The sequence below is a fragment of the Aspergillus tanneri genome (genome assembly GCF_003426965.1).
Source record: "Aspergillus tanneri strain NIH1004 chromosome Unknown AapTan_6_pilon_pilon_pilon, whole genome shotgun sequence".
Lineage (NCBI taxonomy): Eukaryota > Fungi > Ascomycota > Eurotiomycetes > Eurotiales > Aspergillaceae > Aspergillus > Aspergillus tanneri.
In genome coordinates this window covers 453,936-477,149 of record NW_022984633.1, presented here as the reverse complement: position 1 = coordinate 477,149, position 23,214 = coordinate 453,936, and the positions used below count along the sequence as shown (strand labels likewise).

Genomic DNA, 23,214 nt, shown 5'->3' with positions numbered 1-23,214 from the left:
CTGCCTAGTTAGGTAGTAGTTAGGGTTGCATATGTGTGATATCTGTGGGGGAATAAAGCTTTAGCCTAAAAATTGACCTGTTCTTAGACAAAAACACAATTATGGAGTAAGGGTGAATGAATAATGGCAAGCGCTAGCGTTGTTATATACACTTTCCGGGAACGGGCCGCTAAGAATAAACAGTTTCTTATTGGATCAGTAGGATGAGTTCGGAAGAATTGATAGCGATATAAATACGCTATACTAGAAGCTGTTTTTAAATTCTTCTCATTCTTTAGGTGCGAGGAAGGTGTTCTGCATGGAATTAGCTGTTACTATGTATTACAGTAGTTCGATCTAAGATATGCATAAGATTTATCGATCGAATATGCAAGACATTTTCTTTCTCGGCAGAGGCAAATTTCTGGACTTGGTTTAGTTCTCATATTCCGTGCCCTTGGCATCACGTTCTCTCCAAGGCGCTTTCTGACTCATTCTAGACGAAAGACATCAAGCCACACCTCTCCATGAGTCATTCATAGCGTTGGCCTGATTGGGACTAGGTTTACCCATGACGCCCAAAGGTCAAGTGACTTTGATATTGCTCGTATCTCGTATAGGTAGAGCTACGGATAGAAAGCCACTTTCTTTCAGTGGTTAGTTATGTCTAGTTTATTAGTCATACTCAAGAAGCATGTCCGAACAAAAACATACTCAGCACAGATTTAGCTGCTACTATATAGCCAAACCAGTAAAGTGTTGGCCTGTTGAATATTCCCTTCTTTGTTCGCATGCAACCAGGTTAACTTGCGCTCGTGCGATGGTATGCGGGCTGTTATTTAGTTTCAAGATCAGAGTTCATGACGTGAATAACTTCAACTAAGTTAAGCTGCAGATCCTCTATAATCTCCCTACTCTAGTGATGATATTTGTGACCGATGCAAACACTTGAAAACAGTGTGAAGCCGTGCAGGACTGGGGGGCAAATTCCAGCGTGTTATACCTTGAAACAGGGTTTGAATGGAGAGCGTGGTGGAGAGAGCTGATCTCAATCAACAAAATATATCTAGTCGCTCGACTTATAGTAAGGGATTGGGAAAGAGTAAAATATAATTATATAGTACAGCATGTACATATTAGTAACACAGCAAGTGTTTGTAGATATTATAGGGCAGTATAATGTTAGAAATGTCTATCCATCAAATTGCTGTGGCTCTTCACATTCTAGAAATTTCTGGTTTGATTGGTGGATAGGACCAGCGAGCTACGGAAAACTTATTATAAATAGACAGTAATTGATTTTCTACTGTAGGACATAGAAACTGTGATAAACAATTGCCAAGAGCAGAGTTTGAAGGGTATTTGCTTGTGGGGCTTTCGCGGAAAACCACTACTTAAGGAGTAATTAGGTAGAAAACAAAGTGACGAGTCACAGGTAATTTCCGAAGAAATTTACGATTACTTTTTCCCCCATCACTGGGTAGAATCAATGTACTTTACTATGACTCGCCTTAATGTGTGGTTCCAACTGACCTCACAAAGTACTTCTAAAGGAAGCTTTATGACTACCAGTACAACAAGAGCTTTCGCCTTTGCTTATACTAACAACCAAAGCTAAAAATGGCAACGTCTTCAATGACAATGAATGACAGGTAGAAAGATAGCCTAAGAAAACAGACTACGGAGTAATACGGAGTTACATTGGCCCCTTCAACCCAGGATTTGGAGAAACCCCAATTCGTATCCCAGTACGCCGTAGTGGACTCTTTTCTCCGTTCGCATTTCCAGTTATTAAAACAGGCAGGGATTAAATAGTACAGTATCCATCAATTAATCAAACAAAGACCAACAATATGCGCCCTTTTCAGGAGCAAGGAATGAATGCCAAGGACATGTTGAACAATGAATCCGTTAGAGACTCACGAATCTGGATGGATGGAGACTTTAATTTAGGACCCAAAAAAAAAAAAAAAGGCCCACTGACTCTCTCTGGTGTCACTGTCTTGGCGATGATCAGTTGAGAGGGTCTTTGGCTCTTTAGAGCTGTTGGGAATCTGAACTTGAAACCACGAATAAATATGAATTAGACAAATGATCATCAAAGGGTCGAAGGGTTACGTAGGACTGTCGATCATACCGAGCATAAAAGGCATGCTGCCAAGCTTAAGAGAAAAGGCAAAACAGGGGATAAGTCAAAGGAACAATAACAAAAAATGTATGCTCTGGCTCAGTAGCCACTAATGCAAATACTAAACTAGTGCGGTAGATGCTGTGCACACATTAAACCAAATTAGAACAATAATACAAACAAAGACAAATGACGAGAGAGTACGTAGTGACAATAATTTTCAGTTGGAATGGACCAACTAATTTTGGAAACCGTTTTGGTCCGGACTCAGAGTCTCGACCAGAGGCAATAAGCTCAAAGGGCCGAAAAGTTCCTGAAGAACTAGTAGTACGGAGTAGTTTCTTAGTATCTAAGATTTTCTATTCGAAATTGACGGTCTTAGGGGTGGGCCTGACATTGATTGTTAGGCCGAAAGTAGAATTACAGATGAGCTTGGCAAAATGTAGTACAGAGTATGTTCGTCGCTCTGTAATTACGACCTGCCACCGTAAATTTAGGGGATCGTACTAAGCACTCAAAGTGAAGGGTCATCTAAGCTATTAAATTTTCCTTGCCTTCCTGTATGCCAGCAAACTCATTAGCCTCACAGTTACCGAACAAGGAAAGAATAGTGCTATTCGTTGGACCCATGTAACATTTAGCTTCCGTTGTTGGCTTGTTGAGAGGCAAGGGTAGGACACTGCTAGCAGGCATTAAAATGGTACCTACCATGCGCATGTACCGCAGTCCCTAGAAGCAAGTTATGCAAGGCATTTGAATCATGGTAGAAGTAATTAGACTGAGTAGCTGCTCGCCGTGTATTTTACGGTGACAATAAACGCATGCAGTAGCGCTAAGATACAATCGTCTTCCAGGTACGTTTATAATAATGAAAGCATTCGCTTTCTCTTGCGCAATGGTCGAGAACCAACAGTCCATGCGTCTATCGACGCTGGATCAGGAAGGATTCCGATCCTTCCATTCTGGCTCTTCCGCAACGGCATTACTGGATGCGGGGTAGCGCCATATCCTCGTGGTGGCTAGTCCCAAAGTAGACGGTCTTATCAGCTGACCCCGCGTGGGATTTTTTTTTTTTTTTTTTTTTTTCCGGGCTCAGCATCATGCGCAGGTAATTAAGTAGGAGCTTGGCTTGGTACGGTAACTTACTATGTCTGCGAAAACCTGGTATTTCTGCTGAGGAAGATCCCCCGTCGCCATCCGCAATCATTTATCTGCAGTTGCGCTTTTCACTTCCTTCCTCTATTATTCATCCTCCCGTTTCTCTTTTTCTCCCATTTTCCTCCGGCGACAGTTCCCTTTTTTACGATCCCGAATACGAACCGTTACTATTTCATTTGGCTTTCATCCGGAACACAAGGCCTGAGGGCCTTTCTTCACCGAAGTACGACTTGGAGCATATAAGTTGATCCGAGGGCGCTTGAACGACCTCCGGTCTCACCCGCAGGTCTAGGTACTAGGTACTAGTAGGTATATCATTGCCTTGTACATACCTAGGACTAGCACTTTTGTTCTGTCTCGTGACAAAGAGAATCTTCAGACGAATAAAGGTATCGTGAAAAAGAAGACTATAATTATTGCTCGTTCGATGGTCCACCCGGATTCTTTTCAACCGACCGACAGGTCAGGACCTTCTGTCATCGTACCTCCTAAGTTACACGAAACCAGCGCACCGACGGTTTCGAGTGACAATGAAGTTTCTTCAGTTCAGTCCAATAGCCCTGCAGAATGGAATCTTTACTCCCCACCTTTATCAACAGGACGGTGCTCGACGGATATAAAGCATGCGGCACCTCTCCAGCATCAGTCCACCCCGTCGCGCCCTCAACCATCGTTGCAAATACGTACAGATTTGGCGGATTCGAGTCAACCGAGCCCTTCTAAAGATTCGGACCCCTTCATGCACCGTAGCATCTCGTCTAGCAGCCTTCCACATCGAACGCCCAGCTTACGCGGCTTGTTTGCCGGATCTCTTCCCAGTGGCAGCTCATTATCACCTGGCTCGGTTTTCTCTTCTCCACAATTGTTGGCCATGGGGGATATTACTCCCTTGCCATCACCGATTAATAGTACTTCGCCATGGGGCCGTCGCAACTCGCAGTCGCTCTCACGCACTCCATCTTCGGCTTCGAGAAAGGGGTCAAGTTTGAGTTTGCGACTGAGTGATTCGTCGCATATGTTAGGTCCATCTGAATCTCGATCACGAAACAGGCAATACACCCATTTGAATAGATCGGGCAGCGAAAAATATTCTGAAACAGCAAGCAAAGAGAGTGCGCCGAAGCATGCGCGCAACCGTAGTTTAAGTGACTACGTCCCTCCGGGTAAAGGCGTACCGGTTAAACCTCGTCTGATTGTGGTATCGGGAAGCGGCGGGTCTCAAGTGATTTCGTCATCCTCCGGCATCGACTCAAAAGCGAACAACCTACATCGTGAACAGTACTTGGCTGTCCACCGCGGGATAGCATTGCCGGCGGCTCGGCCCCCAAGCCCACCAAGGAGCAGGCGCAGCCCTGATGGTGTTGAGCACGACGGACCCGTTATTAGCTACCCGCCATTGGCTGATGGGCAGGACGAAATCTATTCGGTGCGGTCTGTTCGCACTCAGCAGCCTCGGATTTATCGCAAGTTACGTCAATTAGGGCATGGTGCTTTCAGCCAAGTCTGTCTTGCAGTACGTACAGAGGTGCACGAGGAAAGTGACATTTATAATGGCTCCAGCCTTCAGGGTGTAAATGCTACAATGCAGAAGCTGGTAGCTGTGAAGATCATTGACCATGGGCCTGCTGGTGGGGCGGACGAAGAGCGATTGGAGGTGTCACTCAAGCGCGAGGTTGACATCCTTAAGTCGATCAACCACCCGTCTCTTGTACAACTTAAGGCCTTCGGGAGTGATGAGAAGCGCGCCCTTCTGGTCTTGGACTATTGCCCTGGAGGTGATCTTTTTGATGTCGCTTCGTCTGGCCCGAGGTCCATGAGTCCCGAACTCATCCGGCGCATATTCGCGGAATTGGTTGCCGCTGTGCGCTACCTTCATACGAATTACATTGTCCACCGCGATATCAAACTTGAAAGTAAGTGCTTCTGGCTGTGTAAAGAAGAAGAATAAAAAATGTTGACTAATTCTGTTTGAACAGATGTTCTTGTTAACCTCAGCACACCCGCTATGGAGGAAATTACCGACTGGCGCACGCATGATCGGGCTGTTGTTACCCTAACCGACTTGGGTCTCTCAAGACGGATACCTGAACCTCCCGAGAGTCCGCTTCTCCACACCCGGTGTGGAAGTGAAGACTATGCAGCACCCGAGATCCTAATGGGGCAGCCTTACGACGGACGCTCGACAGATTCTTGGGCTCTTGGTGTTTTGCTTTATGCCATGATGGAGAATCGACTACCTTTTGATGCGCTCCCCGGCACTCGAGGCGATCCTGCTAAGCTTCGAGCTAGGACCCCTCATCGCATTGCGCGATGTGAATGGTCCTGGTATCGCTATGCCGACAGTGATGGCGAATGGGATTCTGAGAAAGGAAAAGAGATGGAAGGGGCCCGCGATTGTGTTGAGGGTCTCTTGAAACGCAATACCAAACGGAAGACTCTAGACGAGATTGCATCACTGGGGTGGGTGAGAGACGCGATTGATGTGCCCGCGGGACTGAAACGAGGCGATAAAGAAGTACCTTAGAGCTGGCCTCTTTGATTTATATGATACCGTGGGTTGTTTTTTTATGGCTTTGTTATGATATTTGTGATGGGTCTGAAAGTTTATGCATAGCTATGTTTTACGAGGCATATTTTTTTTTTAAACGGCATTGATCACTCTGGTTAGTACAGAGTAAATGTGTTCTTATTTATATACCCTTAGGGAATAATGGACTGGGATTTTTATCACAAATAGTACGGTTAGTAATCGGTGGATGGCATTTATTATAGATATCATGTGATGCTGACAATTGACAAACAAGGATTGGGTCCCGGGGAGCCTCAGGCCATCTCCGGCCCCGACTTCGCTGCGGAGGGAGCTTCACTCCGAATGCTCCGGCCCACTTTTTCCGGTCGCTGCTGCTGCCATTTATTCTTCTCGCCCACAGTCGAATGATCCGAGAAGCTTCACTCTTCTCAATTGCTGCTTCCCCGGACAGGTGAATGCTGTTGATTTGACCGCACACCGTTGACAATGCTTCTTTTGCAAACCCGGGGTCGTGTGCCCTCCTCTCTGCGGAGTTTTCCCAAGCGGTCGTTGACGTTTGCGTATGGCAATTAATTGCCCTTGAACAGGGCCCTCCATTGATGTCCTAAAGCTGATGACCTCATTTTTTTAGCCGACCGCTTTCTACAACCCCTCATAGACAAAAGGCATCTGCCTCAGAGGATGTCGATGAAGGTCTAAACAAGGTCTCTCGCCATATCACTCAGCCCATCTCCCAAGGTGCCTCACAAGCCATGCTTTACGCTACTGGGCTGACGGAGGCCGATATGAATAAAGCTCAAGTTGGTATCTCGTCTGTCTGGTATAATGGCAACCCTTGCAACATGCATTTGCTTGACCTCAACAACCGTATCCGCGAGGGCGTGCAGAAGGCTGGTTTGATCGGCTATCAGTTTAACACGGTCGGTGTCAGTGATGGTATCAGCATGGGTACAAAGGGTATGCGATACTCTCTCCAAAGCCGAGATCTGATCGCCGACTCCATCGAGACTGTGATGGGAGGCCAATGGTACGATGCCAATATCAGTATTCCTGGTTGCGACAAGAACATGCCGGGTGTTCTGATGGCGATGGGTAGAGTAAATCGACCTAGCTTGATGGTTTACGGAGGCTCCATCAAGCCCGGTTGTGCAGCCACACAAGACAATGCCGACATTGATATTGTCTCTGCTTTCCAAGCTTACGGACAGTTTATCACCGGGGAAATCACCGAACCCGAACGATTCGATATTATCCGACACGCCTGCCCCGGAAAGGGTGCGTGTGGAGGAATGTACACTGCCAACACGATGGCCACCGCTATCGAAACCATGGGTATGACTTTGCCCGGTTCTTCTTCCTTCCCGGCCGACTCCAAGGCCAAGTACATTGAATGCCAGGCAGCTGGCGAGGCAATCAAAAACTTGCTCAAGGAGGATATCCGCCCCAGGGACATCATGACCCGTCAAGCCTTTGAGGACGCCATGATCGTGGTCAATATCACGGGTGGTTCTACCAACGCCGTGCTGCACCTTATTGCTATCGCCGACTCGGTTGGTGTTAAGCTGGATATTGAGGACTTCCAGGCCGTATCTGATCGTACGCCATTTCTGGCCGATCTAAAGCCATCTGGAAAGTACGTCATGCATGATTTACACAAGATTGGAGGCACTCCCTCTCTTCTCAAGTTCCTGATCAAGGAAGGCGTTCTCAAGGGTTCTGGCATGACGGTGACCGGAAAGACAATGGCCCAGAACCTGGAGAATGTGCCAGACTTCCCAGAGAACCAGAAGGTTATCCGTCCTTTCTCCAATCCGATCAAGGAGACTGGTCACATTCAGATTCTCAGGGGTTCGCTGGCCCCTGGTGGAAGTGTTGGCAAGATTACCGGCAAGGAGGGCACTTGCTTCACTGGTAAAGCACGTGTATTCAACGACGAGGATGACTTCATTGCTGCCCTGGAGCGCAATGAAATCAAGAAGGAAGAGAAGACCGTTGTGGTCATCCGCTATACTGGGCCCAAGGGTGGTCCTGGCATGCCCGGTACGTGTTCTGCTAAAGGTTCCTGAGGCATTTTTTTTGTCTTTTTCTAATGGCTTAACCAACTAGAAATGTTGAAGCCCTCCTCTGCTCTTATGGGTGCTGGCCTTGGCAACTCGTGTGCCCTGATCACTGATGGACGTTTCTCTGGCGGTTCTCATGGATTCCTTATTGGTCACATTGTCCCTGAAGCTGCAGTTGGCGGACCTATTGGTCTTGTCAAGGACGGTGATGTTATCACTATCAATGCCGAGAAGCGTGCCCTCGACCTCGAGGTTGACGAGGCCACACTTGCCGAAAGACGAAAGGAATGGGAAGCCGACAGGGATTCTGGAAAGCTCCCTCCCACTGGTCTGACTATAAGAGGAACATTGGGCAAGTACGCTAGGTATGTTCGAGTAGCGCTTCAACACAGTACATCGGTGAATTTACTAACATCCGTTCTATAGACTGGTCAAGGATGCCAGCCATGGTTGTGTTACCGATTCCTTAGACTAGAATGGCGGCCCACATACTAACCTTGCCTCTGTTAATGTTTGAAATTTAACCTTGTGATAATGAATAGCTGGATTATATTTCTGGGATAACTGCATGGCTACTGTTTTGATAGGCGAACAAAAGAACAGAAAGGCGTGTTCTTATTTTTTTTTTCTTTTCTCTTTTTTTATATCTTTTTTTATATCTTATGTTTTTACCTGGAGTATTCAATAGGATACCTTATTTTATGCTAGGATAAAAGTATATATTATTCTGAATTGACAGCTAGCATGGGTCTAAGACACATGCTCAAACAGCTATATACAATGAGATATCTCCAGGTACTGATTTCTCATCCAGGCAGGGTCAGCTTGACCGACTTCGAGAACACCAGGAACTTCTGTCGTCCTTCAGAAGATTAGAAGGTGCTAATGTAAAAGACCTTGGGGCAGAAGTTTGTATCCGATATCTTCTTGACAAGCCAACCATATTTCCTCCTGGGGGACCTATTAGCATAGAGTAGCCCTTCTATACCGGAATCCAACGCACCCATGCGCTCTTATGAGGACAGTATCTCCACTAGGAACTCGTGATGGTCGGATGCTTGCTGCACTATCATAGTTAAATCTATAAATTGGAGCTTTTGGTGAGCAGTCATGAATTTTGTGACCAGGTAAATACAACCATCGGACAGTTTGGTTTTTTTTGGCGGAAATTTGTTCGAACCTGTCTGTTATCAGCACGAGAAGGGCTAGAAAGTTCTTGAGATCGGCAACCAGTCATGGTATACCGGTAGGTTCTTAAGTACTCTATCTCCTTAACTCTGCCAGGCCTTAAACAAGAAGATAGATGTGACGTATGGGACTTACTTTGCGGCGTCCCCTTTGATCACTATTTTCTTCTCGTAGTTATGCTGATAAATCTCAAGTATAGCACCCGTAACCTCGGTGCCCCGAGGTAGGCCAGATGGCCACGACCACCATATTTCCGATTGACTGACCGGCCGGTTTCGGTATCAGGAAGGAACTCACTACCTCGCCCATATCCTCGATGTCTGGTCCTATATCATGGAGCTCGTGACCTGGATCGGAAATCAGTCGAGCTGTTGCAGGGTGCTCACCGGTCTGTTGCAGAGCAGACTATCATTTTATCCACCGCAAGATCACGGCTGGAGCTCTCTTTCGCCACATATAAAATCCAGCGAAACGCCAATCCATCGCTCGCCGAGTTCTCTCTGTCCCTACCATTATCCCCTCTCTACACACCTCCCTGAAGGACACCAGATATCTCTTACCTTGTGCGCAGGCGATGCGGAAACTCATCCGGATACCACGGGATGGAATTACTATTGTTTGGAGTCACAGGGCCCCACCGTCCGCGATCGTTCAGTGTTTCTCTGGGCACATCAAACCCTTTGGTTGTTTGCAACGCAGTCCTGCCATTTGCTCGATGGGCATGGCTGTGGACAAAAACTTCGAGCCGATTCATAAGTACTCAGGCGCTGATTTCTTGGTCACCTTCCATCTCTGCCCGAGGAAACTGATATGCTACACCGCACACTGGACACAAGGGAGCAGTTCCTCCGCCTGACATATGGTTTTAGCTCATTAGCTAGGTTTCTGCCGTTTGTCTATAGAAGTAGTGCACTTTCAGGTTCGCAGAAATGGTGGGGCAATTTCTCTTGTAGCTAGCGGTACCGGTAATGGTTCGTGCCCTCTGCTTAACAATCATTTCTCCCTAAGTCAGGACTTCGCTGGCTGATTCGACCATTTGCCCACTCCTATCCATTCTATGATTTACTGTCCCGGCTTCTTTCTCTATAGGATTGCCATTTCCATGTTGTCTTCATCCGTTTGTTGAAAAATCCCTTCCCGGAACCAAATACAAATGTTTCCAACTCTGACTCGAAGCGTAATCTGGAGTCTACCTGCGCAGACATTGAATATTCTTCTTAGTCCTGGGGGAGATGGTAATCTGCTGGAACAAGTTGATGAAATTCTTTTTCCGCCAATTATTCATAGAGAATTCACTTTCTCCTCCTTTGCACTTATATTTATGCATCTTTTCCTCAGCAATCTAGTAAGTTTCTTAGTCCTTTTTTATCGTTGGAAATCTCTGACAGAAGCCGCTTTTGAACAAGGTCCGTTATGTCCTTGGACATGCAGTAGCAACACTGTTGATCCTTGAGAGCTACAGAGCCGACGGAGCTATCCTCGAACAAAGAGGCCGGGACAGCAAACGACATCCTGTCTTCCGAAATGCTTCTGATGCCATACGCCTTATATACCGGACGCAGGGAGTATGGATCCTCTCTAGAGGTCTCGGAATAGCAGCTATTTACAAGCTAGCCCATTATACAGTTAGAGTTTTCCTAGAAGGAACGGCCTTCAGACATAAATTGCTGAGACCCTTCGCATACGCCGTTTCCTCTGCCTTCCTATGTGAACTTCATTTATTTTGGACCTGTACTACGATTTCAACTTTTCGGCTCCCACTATGGTCCCTTGATATACACGCAGATAAAAAAAAGTGGAGGCATTTAGCGGTGCATGCCTTTGTCTATGGGATAATTCAAGCCCTGATGTATGAAGTGCTAAGTTTCATGGAATCAGCAGATAACTTCTCAAAGGAACAAATTGACTCAGCCATTAGCATGCGGGCCAGCACAGAAGTTTTAGCAGTAATTCTTATGCTTGCACTTCGTGTGTTGGCGCTACTGCCAGCGTCAATCACCCTTACTCTGGCGGAAGCAAGCCTTTTACCTGAGACACTGGAAACAGTAATTCCTTCGCCGACAAAGCGACGCGGGGCGACGATTGTAGAATTGCTAGGCGAAACAAGGGCACCCCTTTCTTTCTCCGCTTACACCGACGCTCTAAAACCTCTCGCCATGTCTCAGGTCTTGTGGCTTATAGAGCTTCACTTTAAAAAGTGTCTTATTCAGATAATTTTAGAGCTGCTCTCTTTGTCACTTCTCTGCGTTGCCCTCGAGTGAAGCTGCCAGGATAGCCCATCGCCCGACGATTTAAACTCCACAAATCATTTGCATTTTGTTTCAGGCACACTAACTGACTGGGTTTCAAAGAAGCTTATTGGATAGGTTACCAAGCAACTGGATATGGCTTATGGTGGTGGAAGAGGTTGTTCCAAGAGATTTATTTAATGGAATTTTTGTGGGCTGGCATGACTGTGTCCTCAATCCCATCGAACGAGCAATTCACTACTAAGACTAGACACAACCCGGCGCTTTAATGATGAATTTACTATGAAAGCTGATACCTGCAGGTTAATTCAATATTATTATATAATAGCTTTTGAATATTTCTCTTTGGGTTGAGATATGTACTTGAATCTGTGGCTAAATAACCTGAAACAAATTTGAACTAAACACATGACATGCTTATTAAACTTGAACAATGTTGTGGAATTCAGGGGAAGTGATGCGCAGGGAGCTATTCTATCAACTACAGGCCAACTAGCCTAATTAGGAAGTAGATGTCATTCAGTGGAAACACCAGGAATCGCAGTATCTCAACCAACTGAGCCTACTAAGCGGTTCCCTATATTCTCATTGAGGTGTTCACTAAAGGATTCAGGGGTTGAATCGATCCTCAGATACTCCGCACCGCCAAGTCGGGCGGATTATAGTGTTTCCGTAACAAACAAAAACTTGTGTTGGAAGCGATGGTGTACTTAGCCCGGGGACAATGGGACAATGGGATCAATAGGGTCAATGGTGTCAATTGGCCCAAGAGGTCAAACGGGCTCCAGCCCTTTTCAAGGAGACCTGCACACTCGGTTGATAACTATCTCTAGCAATCCACGAGAAGCGAGGCGGTCTGCCCAATAGTCGGAGGAGTAGCGCGTAATATGGTAAAAGATCGGGGAAAAAATGGGCAAAAAAGGTAGGGATGGTCACAGGAGTTGGCACGCTTACCTACCATCCTTAGAATTAACCGCCTTACTGGAGTATATAAGAGGTTCCAGTGGAACGGGCCGAGAGAAAGTATGTATACTGTAGTCTTGTTAATCCTTTAATAGCTGATCTGAGGCACAAACATAGGGTTAGATGCACTTGCGACAGTCATGACCTAAATTGTCCAGCGGTGGTGGCGGCTCTTCCCGTTGCCTCCTTCACTATTTTATCAGCTTTTTCGTTTCAAATGCCCTTGTGTGAGACTATACACTGATAGCGTTCACTGAGCTAGCCTTAACACGCTTTGTCCAGGGCCAGTATGATAGTGTTGTCTTGAATCCTTCCAGCTAAGGCATCGGATCGGATTTATCATACCCTGCCCCCAGCCATTCGTAAGTCACATGGTTATGCGGGTGCTGTCAAACCACATGCTAGCTAGTTAACATAGCAGTTGACACAGTTAGAATTATCTATTACACCATTGCGTCTGTAGCGTTGTAACAGGAGTTGGATGGCATCCTTAGGTGGAAGCCTTTGGACTGGAAAGGACCTTCCCAGTTCAGTCAATATTTGGAGCCAGGCGGTAATGAGAATAGATCCATGATCTGCTTTCGGAAAGAATTCACAAATATCATATCTACTCCGGTTGTGGCCTTGGGAAGGAGAACACTGGTCGATATTATCTATGATAAGATCTGGTATCGCTAGTCGCTGTAGTACCTGAGTGGCTTTTCTTCTCCTTCCTCGTCGGTGGTCGCTTCAAGATGCGCAGAATGTCCTCGTATCCGGGGAGAGAAGGACTATGAGATTGTACTGACGTCCATGCCAGAGTATAATCCGAGGGAGGAAGAGCTCTTCTGTCTTCCATTTATCCGACACGCGGTCTTATCTGCGGTTTAAAATCTCATCCTGAATCAGGAGAGTAGAGAGTGTTAGGGCTCAGGCGCGAGGCTGAGAGGCATATCACACTACTGGAGACACTACTAGAAAAAAATAATGCGGTCTGATGAAACAGTCTCCGTCAATATAGCCATGGATCTCGACAGCCAGCCAATTTTGTCTTTTGCTCATTGTATCCGAAAGGCTTAAAAGGCAATAATTCCTTTGTCCCATTTTATGTAGTTCATATTGAAGTGTCAGCGAAATTCTACTGGGCAGAAAATGGTACCAGGGCTCTACTTAGCCAGACGATTTCCGATATATTGACATGAAGAAATGATCAGCCGGTCTGTTAAGATCCTTGGGGCTCGGAAAATTTGTGACCGTTGTTTTTCATTTTTTTCGTCTATCAGAAGGCAGATAAATCTTCGGGAAGTTTGGAATTCTCCCCTGCTATCGGTATGTATTGGGACAGCATTTTGGACTATCCATCTTAGCTGGTCCAAGTCACTTACCTGCACGTAACACAAGAAGCAGCTGGAAATTTGTTAATTTCGAGTGTTTCGCCTAGTTCTCTCAAAATTTTCAGTCATTACTGACAGGATCCGTCGAGGTGTTCTTTCGACATGGAAGGATCTTAGCCTCAACTGGAATGATCAGCTTGAATTTATCCCATTTTGTCTGGATCCCTCGCAGTCCTTCGTCTTGCGGGGCCGGAGCTGATGCTTCAGTGTGACTTACTCTGGACATATCTGCTGTTATTATTCTTCCGGCTTTCACACATTTGCCCTTGTCGTGATCCGCTGAAATGCAGCTCTATTGATTTGTTGCAGCTCTAGCGCAAACGATCTTTGTATTTAAGAGCCTCCTGCAAACTTTGCAAATGTGGCTTTGCTACTGACTTCTTTCAATAAGTTCCAGTGGATTTAAAAGGGCGCCTGGTAACGTTTATCCTTGCCATTATAAACAACGAATAAAAAGGAACGATCCAAAAGGTGAGCAGATATCTCTACGGAACTGGCTAATAATGCTATCTTCATGTATCCCACATCCAAATACTAAAATACTGCCCTCGCCCCCTATCGCTTTCTTAAAATCTATGATAGGATTTGCTACAAACCGTAAACTCTTCGTGCATATAAATCCATCATATGCATCAGTGGATCTCCAAACACTGCCTGCCTTAATACTGCATCCGTCGTTATACACGCCTCAACACGATCCGACGCAGACTTTGAATAAATAGATCTCTCTCTAGACCGCGGCTTCCGAAGGACAACCACCTCTCCAGCCACGGAGAGAGTCGCCGGGGGAGCCCGCCAGAGAGTATATTTGGCTGTACAGTATTTCCGTCCGTGCCGACGAGACTGGGGATGTATAGGAGCAGGAGAGGCGTACAAATTCAACAAGGACGAGACATACGTCTTATCTGCTCTCGCAACGGGATCCCCCTCATTAACGACCGAATAAAACATTGACGTTTGCTCGGATGAGTACAGAGGCCGAAGTGATATCGGGGGAGCCCCGAACGTGATACAATGGACGCTGCTAAAGAAAGTACGCAGAAGCGTCAGTTCCGACTTCACTGCTGCCGCGAGCATATGACAATATAAGAGACTGGCTACCGCGCCACCGGCTGAATGCCCCGTAATCAGGATCGAGTAGCTTGCACGCCTGCAGTTCTCGGCTAGGAGGTGACGCAGACGCACGGTGACGGGATGGACCATGTTCTTTGCGACGGATAGGAAGCCCGCATGGCAGAGGTTGAAGGGGTCGTCTAGGAAGTCGCTCGGAGATGTAGGATCGGTTTTAATGTTCACGGCCCAGTCTCGGAAGCTTTGCGTTCCCCGGATGGCAATCACGATGGTGTTCATATCGTCGATAGCGAGGGATTCGATTACCATTGCTTTGGTACCATTGCGCCAGTCAGCGCTGATGTACGAGGGGTCATTTGTTTTGGACTGTCTTGTGTATACGTTAAGCGAGTATTGCGCTGCAAGACGTAGGATGGCATATCCAGCGGGGTATCTAACTGTTATTGACCAAATTCAAACAGTCGGTCCAGGGGAATACTAACAGCTGCAGCGGTGGCAATTGAGAAGGCAGCCGCGAGTTGGTATAGAGGTACACTTTGGAGAAGAATGTCAAGGCCATGGTTCGAGAGAGCCGAGTATTTTTAGCAGATCTGTGTGCCGTAGAATCAGAGTAAATCGGGTATTTGGCAACTGTACAGGAGAATGAGTCAACCTGTATATACCGGAAATGGTCCCTACCTACCCATATCATATTTACTCGTAAACAAACCCTCATCTACGGATGTGATAATGCGATCTAACTTCCTCAACATTGTGTCAAAAGTATCCACCCCACATGCCGTATACTCTTTCATCTGATACTCCAATTCTGTGATAGTGTTGTTGGCGATTTCCGCCGTTTGAGACAATACGCCGGATATGTTTGAATACGGCTTCCATTTTGCTCGTAATCTCCCTGATGTAGACGACGGAGGGAATATACGCGTTGAAGGGGACGTCCGATGGTGATACCGAGTTGGGTTGATCGGGCGATGGCGAGATTGTTCAGAGTAGGTGGTTGCAGATTCTGTGTCGAGAATACAGATGCTGTGACTGCGACTGTGACTGCGACTATTCATTTTGTCAAGACTCAGCTTTCGTTTGGTGTCTGGAATATCCAAACCATCCCATTATGGAGCACTGTGAATGATTGAAGGCATAGTACGCTTGATTCTGCAGGTTTTGATCTAATAAATGGCCTGGATGTGCTTCTTTATAATGGGCGGCCTGCATTGAGTTGTAGATTAAGATACTGCTTCCATGTTCGCACCGGTTCTATTCATTATCCGTCTAGCTAGGCGTGATACAAGGCTTTGATCTAAAGATACAATGGAAGTCGAAACTCCTCTTTGTCTTCTATCTTGAGTCGTCGTATTCGGGTATACGACGCGATATCGAGTTGGTAGAGTCAACCAATAGACTCTTTGTTTATACCGAGCTTCGAAGCTAAGAATGTTTACCATCAACTACTATATCCAAAGCCCATCTCTACAGTTTAAACTGCTAGAGAAGCTACTTTATATCTAGGATTTAAAATACCATGCGTATACTTAGTGATTACATTCCGCTGCAAATTCAAGGGTCTTTTCCATTATCTCGACATGAAACGCTAGTCAAAAATGAAGAAAAAAAGAAATAGAAATAGAAAAGAAGTAGAAAAGAGAAAAAAGAAAGGGGGGGAGGAAAGAATAAAGTAAGAGACCAAGAAACCAAGAAAGATAGAACAGAATCAAAAAGAACGAAAAAAAAAAGATAATGAACGGACTTCAAAGCCCCCAGACATACGCATTAACCAAATGCACCGTGTACGAATCCCACTTATCATCCATCAGATCAAGATTCGTCAGCATTGGAACCTCAACATCATCCAAGTCCTCAATATCAATTTTGAATCCCCTCACCTTCTCACAACACATACACTCCATGGTACAATGCCCAACATGATTCGGCCGTTTCTCACTCCGTGGCCTTGTGCAGCAGCCACATCCACGTCCGCAGCATCCTCCATGGCCCGCACAATCGGCTCGCAGCCACTCCGAAAGATGCCAGTCACTTTGCTGCTGACGGGCACACAGAGCACGCTTTATAGGCCCATCTGGAAAGAAGCTGAGTATGGTGTGGGTTTCACGCTCTATTTTCCAGATGTTCCGGGCGAACTCCTGAAGTTTTTTTTGGAGATCCTGCATTTCTGATACAAGAATATCAGCCATCGATGAGTCTTCGTTAAGTCTGTGGTAGAGAGTTTCATGGTTGGCGAGCAAAGCTGCTTCAACATGTATTTCGTAGCGTAATTTTATATCACATTCAATGTACGCTTGAACGTGTCTCCAAATATACGGGTCATAGCCGCGCCATTTATGCTGTTTACGCCGAAGTTTCTGCGCCTTTCGCCACTTGCCACTCCGTTCGTACTTGTCCTCGAGGCGTTGGAAGGCAGAATCAAACTTTTTGGCAAGGGTTGCTTTTGGAGGCATGTTTACTATAAATGGCTGTGCTAGATAGGATGTAGATATGAGTGAGTATTGGATTGTGAAGCAAGTGAGGTATAGAATGGCTAGTGTAGAGAGCCGTGAAGGAGTAAGAACCGGAGATGGAAGATGGATTGTAAAATTTTTAGAGAATGTCATTTATTTTTGGGGGGGGAGAAGGGGCGCCTACCCTATTGTCATCGTCACTGTCATAACTTAGACATCCTGTCATTATTACCAACTATCTCGACTAAAATAGTACCAATTAACTTTTTGACCATTCTATAACCGTTGGTCCAAGTGAATCATCATGAAGTGTCTATGCCCTTGTGGAAGGATAGAGTTCTACAACGTTTTCTGACACAACCGAAACCCTCTCCAATCTGCATCTTGAATCTGCTGAGGATCCTCTACATGGTCCAAGCTTAACTTATACGGGTAACTGGGGCCCGTTATATCTTGTCGTGCCAATAAAATTCCTCTGGCTTAAAAGGATACTGAGGACATTATTAGGGGCATTTTTCTGACATGTCGACACACTTGCATATGTCAACAATCGACGTCACGGCGCATTTTTAGGAAGCCTTAGGCCAGCTAATCCGTCTGATGCTTTCCAGAACCATCGACTAGCAATTTTTCGAAGAGAAAATATGCTACTCCAAATTCACAACCATACCGTCTAAATTCGCAAAGTACACTGTCCAAATACCAAACTTATGTCTAAGATTGTGAACATCATGGACCAATCCCAACACCGAGCATAAACGCCACATTTTCTACGATGAACTTGCTGCAGGACCTTGAGCCCAAATGGTACGTGATTTTGACGACAATAGGAGTATATACTCCCACTACTGTGGGGGGGGACTCGAAAAGGCCATGAAAGAAACTGCACAAGACCGTTAGATAGCCCAATCCAGTATCAACACCGAAAAACCATACTGACAAAGAGCAGGCTTTCCCCTATCGTACAAGTGCCTTTGCTGTGTCACACAGGATCATTATTGTCGAGGCCAAGCGGTTCCCAAATAATGCTCAGGATAGTTAGCACAACCAGTATGATTGGGGCCCCGTTCAGAGTCAACTCCTATTATATATGCGCCAGGACCGTAGCTGGAGTAACGTAGAGACCATGTATGGAATTTCCGCCATTGGAGACAGGGTTCCTCTGTTCTATGAGTATGGCGAACTGCAGCCTGACTCTGTTTCCTGGCGGAGCTGGCAATATAACTGTAAGGGATCATGATATTAATGATCGCGAAGAGGTATATATATTGGAAATATGCATGTTTTTTTCGTGACCCCCACTATTTGTGAAGAATTTTAACATAATCCAGACCCATATTACTTTGGAGAGATTTCTCAATTTGTACATGACAATGATGGAGAAGGGGGGAAGAGGGGGCCGAGGAGCCTGAAAGGGCGTTATAGTCATTCGTTACTCAATTCCGAAAGGTGCTCCCGGAACACTACTCTCCTGTTTATTGTAGTATATGTTATTTAGTTCAGACAGACTCAAGAAGCGTCTCAAGCCACACTTTCTCCTCCTACACAGTGGGAAAGATAACATATCCAAAACTGCCAAGCAGTAATAGCACTGAGATATCATATCTAAGCAAACAAGAAGTATTCATACACACGCATGTTACCATATCCGTCGTGTTCTCGTCCACATGCGAACAAAATCCTTCTTCTCCTGTACTCCTAGACCTACTCGCTTGACCCTCCCTAGCCGAGCCAACGAGTCTCCCACATGATCTAGAAGGTCTTTCTCGCCCGGAGACACCCCTAACTCTTCAGAGCCATCGGTGCTCTTATCCAAAGTATCCAAGTAATTGGTGTCATAGGTGAACTTGCTGGTAGACGTAGACGACGCATCAGAACCAATACTGCTCCTATTCACACCCTCCGCAATACGGACTCGAATACAGTGAGTAGGCTTGCTCAGCAGAGTCCAGAGAAAGCTCAAATAGCAGCCCGGGAGAGGAGTCACTACGTCTACCGGTGTATAACGCAGACTCACGGGGAAAATCTTAGTTGTCGGGGAAGCGCTTAGCAGCGCTTGACTTATAGGTAGAATGCCCCGGCCATTGGTGGTAGTGCACTCGGGAAACGTGACAATAGGCCGACTAGGGTATCTCTCCACGAGGGTTGCAATGTCAACCAGACGCGTGCCTAGAGACGGCGTCGTGCGGGGTGGGGCGAATGTGCGCAAAATGGCCTGGAGGAGAGAGATGTGCTCCACCTGGCGGGAGTTGGGATACGAGGCGGTGAAGATAGGGTCGAAAATAGCAGCCAGATATACAGCATCGATTGGGGAGGTGAATGAAGAAGCAATGACGGACCCGGGACCGGGGATACGAGCCTGGTGTTGCTTCGATAGGGACCTAGATTGTTTCAACACCGCTAGGTTTAGGAAAATGTTGCTTTCACATCGCGGGATCAAGACGTAGCATACCCCTTTCTCACACCGTCCACTTGAAGATCAATCCACCATATACTGGGGACTCCGAGGATGCACCACAGAGAAGCTTTCTTGCCAAGCGAACCGATCGGAAGCCATTGTAGGACGAGGAAGTAGCTGACGCACACGAAGACGAAAAGCGGCAGACGCAAGAGGAAGAGGACGACGCGTAGAGGGAGCTGAAACCCGAGTGGTTGTGACGGAACAGGGAGGAAAGGAGCGATACCTGACCCTACAGAAGCAGGAACCTGGTTAGTCTGAGCTAGTGGATATTAGTGAATCGTACGCAGACCAACCTCGATCCCGAAACTGGGTGAACCTCTCCATGTTTTCACGACGGTAATGGTGTAGATCACTGAACTAGTAGTGTCATTGCCTGAAGACTGAGTAACTGAAGAGTCTATAGATAAGCACGATGAGTGATCCGAATCCGTCAGACGTTCACGCGGATTGGGCATAAATAGGTCTGCTTATCACGGAATCATTGTGACGAACAAAAAGTGCGAGTTCCAACTTTCACATGCGGCAACTGATTGACACCTTACGCTAGCTGTATTTGGGATAGTGTATGTGTGTCTTATATACTATTGTCAGATATACGGCTAATCCCGAAGAGGAAATAGAGTACGATTGGTGAAAAGGTCTTATTTGAATGAATTGAGCTGGTTGGGCTCTTCTTGATTATTCTTCTTGGTTATTCTTGATTGATTATTTTGTTGTGTGCTCCACGGGGGTTTTACCCCGATCCAGTCACATGATTCTGGTCCACCAACGGCCATATTATTTGACACACCCCCTCAGATTCGAACCTTTCCTTCCAATTTCAGCAACCTTGAAGCTATTCCGGGTCGAATCTGACATTCAGTCATATCCGTTCAGTGTTTCCATCAATCCTTTTGACTCCAGAGATGTCCCGAAGTCCTAGCTGATCCACAAACGGCTCGAATTTCTGCCGTGGCAGTGCTTTTAGTGAGTCCATCTGCCAGCATCTTGTCTGTTGGTGTGTAGCTGACTTGGATTCTTCCTTCCAGAGCTTCCTGCCTGAGCCAATGATTATGGATATCCACGTGTCGAAGCCTTGTCTGAAGTCGGTTTATATCTTTATGCACAAGCCGGATTGTTTGGAGATTGTCACAGAAGATTTGAATCCGTTGGTCCTTCTTTCTCTTATCCAGTTGAACTCCAAGCTCTTTAAGCAGTCTGCTGATGAATATTCCTTCTCCAGCTGCGTGGGACAACGCTAGAAGCTCTGCCTCAGTGGTAGAAGTAGTCACCGTTGCCTGCTTGTTGGCCCTCCATCCTACTACTCCTCCAAACAACTGCATTATATATCCTTGCGAACTCTTTCGATCCTCCTTGTTATCCGCAAACGAAGCATCGCTGTACAGGATGAAGTCATCTCCACCCCCCAGTTGCAGCGCTAGGTCTTTCGTTCGTTTAAGGTATAAAAGGACGCGGTCAGCCGCAGCATGGTGTTCGTCGCTTGGATTGGTAAGAAAGCGGGATAATTTGGACACTGCAAAGGCTATGTCTGGTCGTGTGGTGACTGCTGTGTACATTAAGGAACCGTTCTTCTTCTGATATCTCTGAATACTTTGGCGTGTGGCTTGTCCGGTGTAGATAATAAGCTCATCTCTGGTTATTGGGACAGTATCTGAGGTTCTTGAATCCGCTAGGTTAGCAATCTTCTCTATATAAGAGGATTGACTTAGCCATATAATTCTTTTCTCCCGATCCCGGATTATCTCTATACCAAGAAACCACTGCAGTTTATCTCCGCCAGTCATCTTGTACTGGTTTTGGAGCTGATTAACAATTTGGTCCAGTATCTCTTGATTCTTGCAGCCACTTTTGGTATGCAAAGATTATGTCGTCAACATAGAAGAATACTAGAATACCATTTTTAATCATGCAACATGGTTCATGAGGAATAGGATTAAATCCTAGGTCTTGAAGGGATTTCTTGAAGTGCTTTTGCCATAGCAATGGTGATTGCCTCAGTCCAAACAGGGCCCTTTTAAGCTTCAGGATTATACCTGGCTTTTGGTATCCTGGTGGCATCTGCATAAAGACATCCTCATCGATATCTGCATAGACAAAGGCATTGGTAATGTCATATTGCACCAATTCCAAGTCAAATCTTGCAGCTGTAGCCATTAGGATTCGGAATGATTGTATACGCCAGTGTTGAAGCATAAAGATCTTCTGTTTTCCTTTCTTGTTGGTCGCCGCGTACAACCAGACGGGCCTTGCACTTTTGCAGTCTTCCTTTCTGGTCAAACTTGTACGCGTACACCCATTTGCAATCCAGGATTTGCCTGCCTTTGCATTTAGGATTATGCCGGCTTATTTCTTGCCATGTACACATATCCTCATGTCCCTTAAGATGATCTTTTTCAGCCTGCTTGAACTGTTCGCCAAGTGGATGATTAATAAGATCTCTGTGGTGGACTGGCTTAGGTGGCAAATCTCTGTGGTGCAAATCCTATTCAGGTTGTCGAAGTAATCGTTCTGATTGTGCCTTGGTTGTTCTCTCTCCGGGTCGTTTCGGTTGAATTAATGGTGCAGCCAAAAAACGATGCTTTCCATGCAGCTAAGTGCGATGATTCTTGATTAGATCTAGCTGGGGAACCAATAGCTAATAGCGAAGCTGGTTGTAGATATTCTGGCGTCTCCGGTGGTGTTGGATAGACTAGGTCTTCAGCATCTTTCTGACCTATTTCTTCCGCCAAATCCATAGCTGATTGTATATCCACCAGAAAGTCTAAAGAATCAAAATATCCAACTACTTGCTCTTCTTGTTGGCTTTGGTGGCGACATAGACTCTTCGGGAACCTCAATATTCTTGATCATCTGGTTGAAATCTTGGATGGATATCTGCCGGAATTGTATCCTGCATGATTGCTAGTTCGGACAGATCCCCAGAGAACTGCTCGTCTTCATTGAATATCACATCTCTTGTACGGATGACTCGGTTTAGGCGTGGAATCCAGATTCGGTAGATATTAGTGGAATCATATCCAACTAGATATCCAATATGCGCTCTTGGATTGAATCTCTGTTTCCGGTTTGACTTCTTCAGTGCTTCTGTGGTCATGGCGAAGGCTTTGCATCCATATACTTTTAGATGCGCTTGCTGAGGCTTTCTGTCATGGATTACCATGCCGTCTTGGTGCGCAACGTAGGTATGGAATCGATCGAAAGGCGTTTTCCAATTGGTTTGGTACTGAGGTGTTCGATTGGAAAGATAGACTGATGCACGTACAATCTCCGAGCCATAGAAATGCAGGTAATCTAGCATATTCCCGCATTGCTCGAGCCTTATCCTTTATTACACCCCCCTGAGCGCTCTGCACCACCGTTTTGAGCACTTGTATAAGGTGCGGAGGGCTCAATCTTTATAAAATAAGGATCTGACTGCAGAAAGGCTGCAATGCGAGGCTTTTGGCCCACAGTTTCATTGTCACATTCAATAACCTGAACCTTTATATCCATTCGCCCAAGTGTTCCAAGTAAATGCCTCAAAGCGTGGATAATTGAGTCAGCCGTTCGGTCCTCTAGGTAGTAATCCCAGATAAAACCTGACCACCGATCAGTTGCTAGC

The 23,214-nt window shown here is 46.1% G+C and overlaps 4 protein-coding genes across 4 annotated transcripts; 2 read left to right on the top strand and 2 right to left on the bottom strand.

Moving 5' to 3' along the window:
- Nucleotides 1–3,692: 3,692 nt before the first annotated feature.
- On the top strand, nt 3,693–5,789 carry ATNIH1004_008212 (putative protein kinase; the record flags this gene model as incomplete). Its single annotated transcript, XM_033572825.1, has 2 exons — nt 3,693–5,178; nt 5,242–5,789. The coding sequence occupies 2 exons, from the start codon at nt 3,693–3,695 to the stop codon at nt 5,787–5,789; spliced, it is 2,034 nt and encodes a 677-aa protein (XP_033423377.1).
- Nucleotides 5,790–6,281: 492 nt separating this feature from the next.
- On the top strand, nt 6,282–8,330 carry ilv3 (dihydroxy-acid dehydratase ILV3; the record flags this gene model as incomplete). Its single annotated transcript, XM_033572824.1, has 4 exons — nt 6,282–6,355; nt 6,427–7,835; nt 7,902–8,220; nt 8,282–8,330. The coding sequence occupies 4 exons, from the start codon at nt 6,282–6,284 to the stop codon at nt 8,328–8,330; spliced, it is 1,851 nt and encodes a 616-aa protein (XP_033423376.1).
- A 6,028-nt stretch (nt 8,331–14,358) lies between these two features.
- ATNIH1004_008210 (lipase family protein) lies at nt 14,359–17,152 on the bottom strand (the record flags this gene model as incomplete). The annotated part of the gene is made up of 5 exons (XM_033572823.1): nt 14,359–14,440; nt 14,503–15,132; nt 15,182–15,329; nt 15,382–15,749; nt 16,464–17,152. The coding sequence occupies 5 exons, from the start codon at nt 17,150–17,152 to the stop codon at nt 14,359–14,361; spliced, it is 1,917 nt and encodes a 638-aa protein (XP_033423375.1).
- Nucleotides 17,153–18,791: 1,639 nt separating this feature from the next.
- Nucleotides 18,792–19,937, bottom strand: ATNIH1004_008209 (lysophosphatidic acid acyltransferase LOA1; the record flags this gene model as incomplete). The annotated part of the gene is made up of 3 exons (XM_033572822.1): nt 18,792–19,533; nt 19,605–19,842; nt 19,907–19,937. 3 exons carry the CDS (start codon nt 19,935–19,937, stop codon nt 18,792–18,794), a joined length of 1,011 nt encoding a protein of 336 aa, XP_033423374.1.
- Between the last annotated feature and the right edge of the window lie 3,277 nt (nt 19,938–23,214).